This window comes from Triticum aestivum, chromosome 7B, assembly GCF_018294505.1.
Source record: "Triticum aestivum cultivar Chinese Spring chromosome 7B, IWGSC CS RefSeq v2.1, whole genome shotgun sequence".
NCBI classification, from domain to species: domain Eukaryota; kingdom Viridiplantae; phylum Streptophyta; class Magnoliopsida; order Poales; family Poaceae; genus Triticum; species Triticum aestivum.
Window position 1 is genome coordinate 687,573,610 of NC_057813.1, and position 10,280 is coordinate 687,583,889.

The window sequence follows — 10,280 nt, forward strand, 5'->3', positions numbered from 1 at the left end:
AACTCGAGTCACTAAAAGAGTCTTATAACATGCTTGCAAAAGATAAGGCTTCTCTCTTCGCTGAGCAATCTGAAAAACGTCCTAATGATTTTGTGCCCCCTTGCATAAAATGCTTGGAGCGTAGCAATGCTGACTCCACTGTTGAAACTTCTACTATTATCATCGAGAACATTGCAACTATTACGAATGATATCACTAATCCCTCTTCCGAGGAAATTGTTGCTATCCCTGATGAAAATTTCAGGTTAAGGAACTTATTCGATACTGGCATGCTAAAGAGCCTTAAGGGGCATCAAACATTGTGTGATGTACTAAAGAAGTCTATACTACACAAAAACCCTAGGAAGGAAGGCTTGGGTTTTGAAAGGAAACTCAGCGTTGATGTAACGTACTAGACTCCCGAGCAATATCCTCATACAAGCTGGGTTTATGCGACAAACAAAACCCTCGAACCAGCATGACTGTCCGGTTATGATCGTGTCATCCATGTTGTTTCTGATGAGTCAGATGACTCAAACTACAAAATTTTCAAACAACAAAATCATTAGGTTTCTGCTCGGTATATTGGGACTAACTGCAGGTGGCTCGCCCAAGAAGCATATTTGGGTGAAGAAATGTTTCATTAAGTCTTTATCGATTGTCACAAGCCTAACCATGCAGGATAAGCATATGAAGAACAATAATGTTATCGATTACCACAAGCATAACCATGCAGGATAATCTTTAGCGATTGCCTCGGCCGGCGCGCTGATTCAATGGCGGACAACAATAAGAGGTCGCGTCCGCCTGAGCCGCCTTCAATGTGGAGCGACGCGCTCTATAGGCTACATCCGCATGAATGCGGGCAGCTGGAGCGGGGCGGGAAACGCGCGCGGGAGGGGGAGGGGTTTTAGGTGGGCCAGGGCGGTCAGAAGCGGGCAAAATAGCGTCCGGATTCCCGAAAACCTCCCCCACGTTTGTCTTCGGTTTGCGGGACAAAACGCGTCCGGACCACTCCGCGGACCGATACAGGACCGCTTTGGATGGCTTCCACGATCCGGACAGTGCAGTCCAGATGGTTGCGTGAGGTTTACAGGTCGCCTTGGAGATGCCCCAAGAGCATCAAAATCAAATTTGATGATTAAAAAGAAAACAATCAGCACGAATCTACGAGCAGATCCAAACGCCCCAAGAGGCCAAAACGCAGCCCACTGTCACTGAAGCACTGCCGATTTTTCGAACCCATCTTCCTCCTCGAGCCACCCGAGCCGGATCGGCCTAGGGTTAGGGTTCCGCCGCCATGGACGCCGCCGCCGCCGCGCAGAAGCGGAAGCGGGCGGAGCAGGAGGAGGAGCAGGCGGCGACCGACGGGCTCGACGTGCTCGACCTGCGGGCGGCGAAGCGGCTGCTGCTGGGCTTCGAGCGCCGCCTCCGCGACAACCTCGAGGCCCGCATGAAGCACCCGGACGACCCGGCCCGGTTCGCCGACTCCGAGCTCGCTCTCCACGCCGAGACGGACCGGCTCCGCCTCCTCGCCGGCGCGCCGGAGCTCTTCCCCGACCTGGTCCCGCTCGGCCTCGCCTCCTCCCTCTCCTCGCTCCTCACCCACGAAAACGCCGACCTGGCCGCCGCGGCGGCCTCCCTCCTCGCCGACCTCACCGACTCCGACGACCCCTCGGACCTCGCCGGGGTGCAGGCCCTCGCCGACGCGCTCGTCGAAGCCAACGCGCTCGACCTGCTCGTGCACAACCTCTCGCGGCTCTCCGAGGCGGACCCCGACGAGGCCGAGGCGGTGCACCACTCCCTGGCCGTCCTCGAGAACCTCATCGACCTCCGCCCGCACCTCGCCGACCTCGTCTGCGACCGCACCAAGGTGCTCCGGTGGCTGCTGGCCCGCGTCAAGGCCCGCGACTTCGAGGCCAACAAGCAGTACGCCTCCGAGATCCTCGCCATCCTGCTGCAGAACAGCCCCGCCAACCAGAAGCGGCTTGGCCAGATGAACGGCGTCGACGGCCTGCTGCAGGCCGTCGCCATGTACAAGTCCAGGGACCCCAGGACCACCGACGAGGAGGAGATGCTCGAGAACCTCTTCGACTGTCTCTGCTGCGTGCTCATGCCGCTCGGGAACAAGGAGCGGTTTGTCAAGGCCGAGGGCGTCGAGCTCATGATCATTATCATGAAGCAGAAGAAGTCCGCCTACAGCTCCGCCATCAGGACGCTGGATTTCGCCATGACCAGGTTCCCGCCTGCCTGCGAGCGCTTTGTCGACGTGCTCGGGCTCAAGACTGCTTTTGCAGCATTCATGGGTAAGGCAAGTGATAGACAGCTGCTCCATTCCTTCTTATTTTGGCTCATATATTATGTGATTTCAGATGTTTGAGTAGTAGGTACACCTTAATTCAGTAATTCACCACCATCCCCTGGAATCTCATATGTTCATCGACTGCCGCTAGGTCCATTTTATAGTTTTTGTAGCCAATATAAAGCTGAAAATGGATGAATATTCATGAATTGATTAACTGATGCTAGAATTTTCAAACAAGCTTGTATCATAATTGTATACATTGTTGATTTAGTAAGCGTAAAGCATGTAAATATTTGTTCTGCTCAATTTCTGATAAGGCTGGTTGTTATGTTGCCTCATGCTGTTCCGTTTGTTTCTATATACATCTGCCACAGTAACATACATAACTGTTTCTTTGGAAAATACAAGTAACTGAATTAGAGAAAAGAGCAGATAAGAAAATTGACTGATAAGCTGCGAGTCAGGAGCTTCTTTGTTTGAAACTGGCCTATATTATAGAACAGCTCCTTTTCAGTGATAAACAACTGCTCCTTGCCTTGTTCCTTTTTCCTATCTCCAATGATTACAGATATTCGAGTAGTACAACTTAATTCAGTAATTCATCACCATTCCCTGGAATTGCATATGTTCATGGACTGCTGCTAGGTCCATTATAAATTTTATAGCCAATGTAAATAAAGCTGAAAATAGATGAAATATTTATGTATTGATATCTGGCGCTAGAATTTTCAATCAAGCTTGTATCATAATTGTGTAAGCTGTTGAGTTAGTAAACCTAAAGACTGTTAATAATTATTCTGCTCAATTTTGTGACAATGGCTGGTTGTTCTGTTGCTTCATGTTTTGTCCCTTTTGTTATATATATATCTGGCGCAGTAACATACATAATGTTCTATCGAAAAATAGAACTGTAATGGAATTAGAGAAAAAAAATAGATCTGAAAATTGACTGATAAGCGAGTTGGCGAGTCAGGAGTTTCATTGTCTCAAGCTGGCCTTAATTCGCAATTTTAACTTGAGACAGTTTTCTGATATATTTGTAAGCATGTTAATTGCTTCTGAAATATGGGCTTTCAGATTCCTGTGAACAAGAAAAACAAAAATGAGAGCTATCAGGAGGAGCTAGAAGAACGCATCATTTCACTAGTTGCTTCATTGTTTGGTAAGCAGGCAAGTCTGTTCCAATGTCCGTTATACACTGCTGTTCTGGATTGTATATATATGAACCTGCAGCAGAGGATCGACAAATATACTTACATTTCTACAAATCAGCTTATGAACCACCAGTTATCTACAGAGTTTTCTGTTGTACTAGTTCCCTACTAGAAGTTCGAGTATGCCGTGAACATGATGGCTTATCTTCTCCAGTCACTTTTATCTGATTAGAAAAATTGCTTTAATTACATTACTGATTTAACTCTAGCATGTGCAAATTTCAAATCTACATCTCTGACAGTACTTCTGAATATTATGGTTGCACATGAAGATTCAATGTTTTGCCATGCTGTTTACTGTCATTTCAGTTTTCACAACACCATGCCAAAGCCTGTAGTTCATGGTTTCCCAGGTCACCGAATCGAAATACTCCCTCCATTCCACAATATAAGGTGTATTGGTTTCCGTGCAAGTCAACAACTTAAATGTTTGACCAAGATTATAGAACAAAATAACAACATCTGCTATACATAATAGATAAAATATAAAACTACTTTTCATGATGGATCAAATGATATAAATTTTATATTATGGATATTGATATATTTTTTCTAAAAACTCAGTCAAACATCCACTCGTTTGACTTTTGAAAAAACGAATACACCTTATATAAAGGAATGGAGGGAGTATATTACAGAGAAAACGTAGTTTTACATAATATTTACAAGGTGTCAAAGTTCCACAGGAAACAGGGCATAACCTAAACAGATTGAAAACTGAAGAGACAGAAAAACCAGGCCTCAGACCACAACCAGAAACAGCAAACTAAAAGTGAATTTGGCATAGGAAAATTAACAATATGAACAAATGTCTTGTTTCTTACTTAATGAACTAATCAAACTTGGTGAAGTATCAGTCAGTTGTTGAGGAACCCTAGTAGCCTGCCACCATTCCACCTTTGTCCCCATATAATCCATCACATTATCAGTGTGTGATTTGGCTAAATAAAGTACATCGAAAACTTGGTTAGATGTGCCCTAAGTTCCAGTGGTGCTGAATAAACTGGCACTGAAAGTTACTTGTTTGAGCGCACCTACTTCCTCAGACCCACAAATAAGCATAGATCCTGATAAATTTGCACCAGAGGAATCCTTGTTTGCCATGTAAATAGGTTTGTTGGTGCTGCAGTAACAAGGACAAATAGTTCAGCATTTTAATTCATGCAATCATCATCTTTTTATTTTTGTACAAGGACTTTACAGCTCATGTTTGATTGTTACCCTCTTCTGTTAGGTGGTATCACGAAAGGTTCACGAAGGATCAGGTTACTAGGCAAATTTGTTGAGAACGAATGCGAAAAGATAGACCGTCTCATGGAGCTATACATACGGTAAATCTAGTTTCAAGAGAGCCAAGGGAACTGCTGTCATTTCCTCGTTATTAATTGCTAGTATGATCTCTTTGCGCCATGCAGGTATTCAGACAGAGTGAAAGCTGAGACCGAAAGGTTCGAAAGCCTCGATTTAGATGATTTAGAGGTGCCCTTTCTGTCTTGTGACCTCCATGTCAAATCCAAACAGATAATTTATTGCTAAATTGCATGCTCTTATCTCTCAGATGGACGATGATGAGCGGTACAACCGGAAACTTGAAGCTGGGCTTTACACGCTTCAGGTATTACCGCAGTGGCATGACAGTGCTGCATCTGATGATATTTTCCAGTCTATATTCGGTTGATTCTTGTTCACTCCACCAGGCTTTGTTTGTATGTTTCAGCTAGTGGCGCTCATTCTTGGGCATATCTGGCACTCTGGGTAAGTAAGGCTTCATTCAGTCTTTCTCCCCCCCCTTTACTGCTCCGTTGTACAGAGAGCCATGAATGAGATTAAAATGAACTGCGGTGTTCGTCTTTTGCTCCCTGTCATTAATTTTCAGGAACTCACAGATGAGGACAAGAATAGAGTTGCTCCTGAGACAGAACAAGCTGACAAAGGATGATGTCAAGGAGATACTTCAGGCATGTCATTTCTTTCTCAAATAAATTATATGTCGTTGGGTAGTTTCTGATGGGACCTAGCGTGAATGGTCATTCGCCGGTTTTCTGCCTTGAACAATAGGGAGGCTGTCTGCATTCTTCAAGTAGGCAATGTTTTTGACAGTTTATTAATCAGCTTGTTGATGCCTGATTCGGATGTGATGCAGGAGTACCACGACAACATCGGGGACCTGGATGGGCCGGAAGAGAAGGAGAAGGCGCAAGGGCGGACCAAGGAAATCATAGCCGCGTTGTCGTGATGCATCGTCTTCCCGTAGCATTCATTCCACAAGATGAATCCATGACCGGATTGAAACGTGCATCTCATTTGCGCTTTGTTTGTAAACTAGCCAGCAGTTACCCGCAAAAAGCCGTCTTCTTCTGAGAATACATACGTGTAGGCTGTGTTGTTCAACTTGTGGAGGAGCAACAAACTGGCATTGCACCTGACATGTGCTGTGTAGCTTCAGACAATTACTTACTCGCATCAGTTTTGACAGAATGGTCTTGTGATTTTTGTGTCATTGTGACTGCTAGATTTAGTGGCGCTTTCAAGTTTATCTCTTCTTTGGCAGTTCTAGAGAACAAGATACAATGCCCATATATTTATGGTTCTTTTTCGTAACAAATTCTCTTAAAAAAGATTATTTGCTATTTACTCACTGTTAGAAACATTTTCTATGCCTCGATTAAGTGATGGAAGAGACTCTTAAAAATACCTTCTTTTTAGTGAAGTAGTACTATAGTAGTATCAGCTTGGAAAGAAAGGCAAAGCTTTGCTTGGCTCACTGCAAGAAGAGGATGGTGTATTATCCTCTCAGCGTCGGCGCTGCCGTGCGCTGCCATTGCTCGCCCCTCCTCCTCCCACGCAGCGCTTCGCCGGTGGCGGCGGCCACCCCGCCCTGTCGTTGTCCCCTCCTCCACCTGCTCCAGCTCCGTCCTCTCAGGAGCACGAAGAGTTTGGACAAACGGGAGGCTGCGACGTGGTGGGGGGAGGCTGTGGCACGGTGGGGGTAGTAGCCGTGCGCCTGCGGTGTGGTCGACATGTGCGGCGAGTCCGGAAGTGGGGAACGAAGGGGCGACGGGCCGGTGTTGGCCGCGTCCACTGCGGCAGCGACGAGCCCATGCTGGCTAGGGTTTAACCCTAGCATCAACAGGGCCTACCTCGTGGCCTCGCGGACGAGTTGGATGGTCTTCGCGGTGGCGACCTCTTGCTCTGCGGTGGCGAGGAGGGTGAACCCGGCCGCGACCCTTCCTCTTGGTCGACTGGACGGCGCGCTGCTCGTCAGTCAGCGGAGGCTTCTTCTTGGCCGCGCCGCTGCCTTGCGGGTGGCATGGACCTTGCCTCATTTGCCGGAGACAGGGCCAAGAAGATGACGAGGAAGACGAGGCTCGTCATCGTGGGTGGGCACGTCGTCGTCCATGGCATACGCGTGGGCGGGAGGTTTTTTCTTGGGAAAGTGTGGGGAATGGTGGCGCTGTGCCACCGACTGGCGGGCAAGAGGGAGAAGGGCTAGCCGCGCCGACGCAAATGCGACCCAAATTTGAGCCTGAAATGAGTCACGGGACGGACGAAAAACGGACATGCGTTCGTTTGGCTCGCCACGTTGGGCCATTAGAGTTGCTCTCGCATAAATTTCATATGAATTATTTTTATTTTCACGGAAGACAACTACACCAATCCCTGCCCCTAATTTCCATCGGTGGCCCCCCTTCCCCTTAATCTCCAACGGTAAAGCTACACTTCAGCGAGTAACAAAAAGAAATCCGTACAAAATGTCTGTAAGCGTCGCCTTAGAGAAAGGGAGAAAGAAGGCGAGAAGATGGTGTATTATCCGCTCGCCGCCGCCGCGCGCTGCCACTGCCCGCCCCTCCTCCTCCCCCGCCGCGCCCCGCCGGCGACGGCGGCCACCCCGCTCCGTCGCCGCCCCCTCCAGCTCCACCCCCTCACATCCTCGCCCGGACCGCGGACCCGTGGCCGCCGCCACGCCGTCGACCCCGAGGACGACGACGGCTTCCTCACCCTCGACCTGGACGACCTCGAGGGGTTCGCCGACGGGGACGCGGAGGAGGGGCCGTCGCCGTGGGAGGGGGCCGTGGTGTACCGGCGCGACGCGGCGGCGCAGCACGTCGAGTACGCCACCACCCTGGAGCGCCTCGGCCTGGCCGACCTCTCGTCCCCGCACTCCCGCGCGCGCGCCGCCGCCATGGGCATCACGCCCCCCTCCAAGCCGCGGCGCGGCGCCGGGGACGCGGCCGCGACGACGCCCGTGCTCGTCTCCGTCGACGTCGCCCGGCGCCGCGGCCGGCTCCGGCTCGACGGCATCCTGCGCACCGTCATCACCCTCGGCTGCTACCGGTGAGCACCCACCTTCTCCTGCCGCTGCTTCTCGTCTCATCTTATCTGCTGTTGCTGTATGTCTGTCTGCAATGCATCATGGACAGAAATTTGTTCAGAGCCAAGTGAAAGAAAGTCTCGACACTGCCATCCTGAATCCTACTCTACATCATAGCACTAGTTGCGCGCTAACTGCTTACCAATGACTCATCATCCGCCGCCCAAATCGCTAGCACCGGCCCGTTGTTACTGCCGCGCACCGGCGCGCGCGAGTGCTTAATCTGCCCGGCCGCCGCACTTCTGAAACCATGTTGCTTACCCGTCTACAAACATCCTACAGAGTTTCAAACCGCCACATTTTACAACTAGCTAGCTCGGCAAAGTTTAATCTGGCATGCTAGGACTCGGGGAAGGCAGTTTGTGCAATCTCACTATATCGGTAAACTCGCATCGTATCGCATGGTCTTCCTTCATTCCTCCTTGGACCCCAGCATCATGGATATAATGTGCTATATTTTTCCAAGCATGAAAAGCTGATCTGTTTCTTGTAGAGGTATTGTTTCATTTTTATTATCTCAAAGGCATCATATGTGCTGATCTTTCAGTTGGAGCTGACAAGGCGGCATGTACCGATGCATTTGCCAGAGATGATAATTGAAAGAAAGGTTCTAGTAATTGTGAAACATGGAGATGCTCTGGTTCTAGTAATTGCAAGGAAGGTTTGTTGAATAAGTATCTCATACCGCAGCTGATGTAGCTACATCATTCTTTGGTTCTATTAGCAAGGCTGTGTTTGGTCATTAGATCCATTGTTGGCTGTTAAGGTGGGGATACTATATTCTGGCGTTGTCGACTCTTTTTGAAAGAACCGCGACGTAGTTTTTCTCTTGATAAAAGTAGCGTTCCATTTATGGCCTGAATTTCGACTTGGCTGATTTGAGGGTACAACTTAGCAGTGTTGTTGTTGGTTCTGAAACCCATTGTTAATTATTATGCTTCCTTATGCAGGTGTGCTGAGCCAGCTGCCGAAGGCGTATTTGCGAATTTCTCTCTCCTGCTGACAGAAGACCCGGTGGAGGAACCTGACGTGGTCGACCTCGGCACCATATACGAAGAAGACAGAACCAAATTCCCTTCGATAACCGGCAGCGAGGACGAGAACGATGAAGATATAGACTGGGATGACCGCCTGCATTTCCCGGCCGGGGAGAAGGAGATCGACATCTCGAAGAACCTTCGGGACATCATCCACCTGGAGATAACGCTGGACGCCTTCTGCAGCAGCACCTGCAAGGGCCTGTGCCTCGTCTGCGGCGCGAACCTCAACACGAGCAGCTGCAGCTGCAGCACGGAGGAGCCGCAGGCCAAGGACGCCAGGCGTCCGGGAACCCTCAAAGACCTGCTGAAGCCTATGCAGAGAAGATTATGATGAGGCAGACAGTGCATATGTATGTAGGTATCTTGTAACCTGTGTGATAGTCTTTAGGATTGCCATGGGCAAGATATGCAGCCCGGTGAAAATGCAAATACTTGATGGTGGCGATAGAGGGGAACTAGACCTGCGACATCTGAGTCGCGTCTCATGCTTCGCTGCACTGACGGTGCAAATCTCTTTGGCAGTTCCTCATAAGTTCATGATTATCATTTGTATTGCCTCATCTTACTGTCTGAAAGTAGAAGCCTGCAATGCAATGCTAGGATATTATGTTGTACCGCAAAACCTGAAATGATATGTGGGTGAATTTGTGAGAATTCTTCATGTTGGCAAGTGTTATGTTTTTGCTGGAACACTTGCATCTTTCAGGTTTTACTTCTTGTACCAACAGGTAACAGCCCAGAGTAGGCCAACACAGGTTTACTTACAACTGAGCAAAGGTAAGTAAAAATAAATAGCATGGCTATACAGAGAAACACTTCAGAAAAGTAGAAGCGAAGAAACGAAGCAGACAAGAGCAGCTCTGAAACAAGGCTAAACACAGAGAGAAAAACATCTCCATTCCCATGATTGCTTGGGTGGAGCACCACAAGAAACAAAGAACATCCATTCATGGCTTTTCCTCTATGAGTTCAGCGGCGGCGCGGCCGCTCATTCACAAGCTCGAAACAAGGGACCAGGCAATAGTGACCTCCACGGCTCCACCTTGCAGAAACCAAGATCATAGGTGGCATTGCTAATGCCAGCCCTCTTCGGCGCGAAGAAGGCCTCGCCTCGCGCAACAACAGCACCACCACCACCATCATCGTCTTCTTTTCCACCAGTCTGAGAGGAGGCCACCACGGAGACCACTAGCTTCCCCTCCCCCTTGAGGTCCACCGACACGACGCGCCTTGAGAGGTCGATTGCGCCGGTCGAAGGGCTAATCGACATCTTCCCGTCTCGGGTGTCAAGCAGCAGCAACTCTCCTTCCCTCACGGTGGTGACCCCGGCGACGACGCGGCCCCGGAGACCCTCCGTCCACACCCTGTTG

General features: G+C 49.3%; 2 protein-coding genes across 2 annotated transcripts; both read left to right on the forward strand.

The window, feature by feature from the left end:
- The first annotated feature begins 1,158 nt into the window (after window positions 1–1,158).
- On the forward strand, window positions 1,159–6,048 carry LOC123157138 (beta-catenin-like protein 1). The gene is made up of 8 exons (XM_044575383.1): window positions 1,159–2,290; window positions 3,362–3,446; window positions 4,733–4,829; window positions 4,914–4,977; window positions 5,057–5,113; window positions 5,216–5,253; window positions 5,375–5,456; window positions 5,642–6,048. Exons 1-8 carry the CDS (start codon window positions 1,280–1,282, stop codon window positions 5,732–5,734), a joined length of 1,527 nt encoding a protein of 508 aa, XP_044431318.1. The 5' UTR covers window positions 1,159–1,279; the 3' UTR covers window positions 5,735–6,048.
- A 1,211-nt stretch (window positions 6,049–7,259) lies between these two features.
- Window positions 7,260–9,571, forward strand: LOC123161093 (large ribosomal RNA subunit accumulation protein YCED homolog 1, chloroplastic). Its single transcript, XM_044578947.1, has 2 exons — window positions 7,260–7,833; window positions 8,821–9,571. The coding sequence occupies exons 1-2, from the start codon at window positions 7,298–7,300 to the stop codon at window positions 9,239–9,241; spliced, it is 957 nt and encodes a 318-aa protein (XP_044434882.1). The 5' UTR covers window positions 7,260–7,297; the 3' UTR covers window positions 9,242–9,571.
- The last annotated feature ends 709 nt before the right edge of the window (window positions 9,572–10,280 follow it).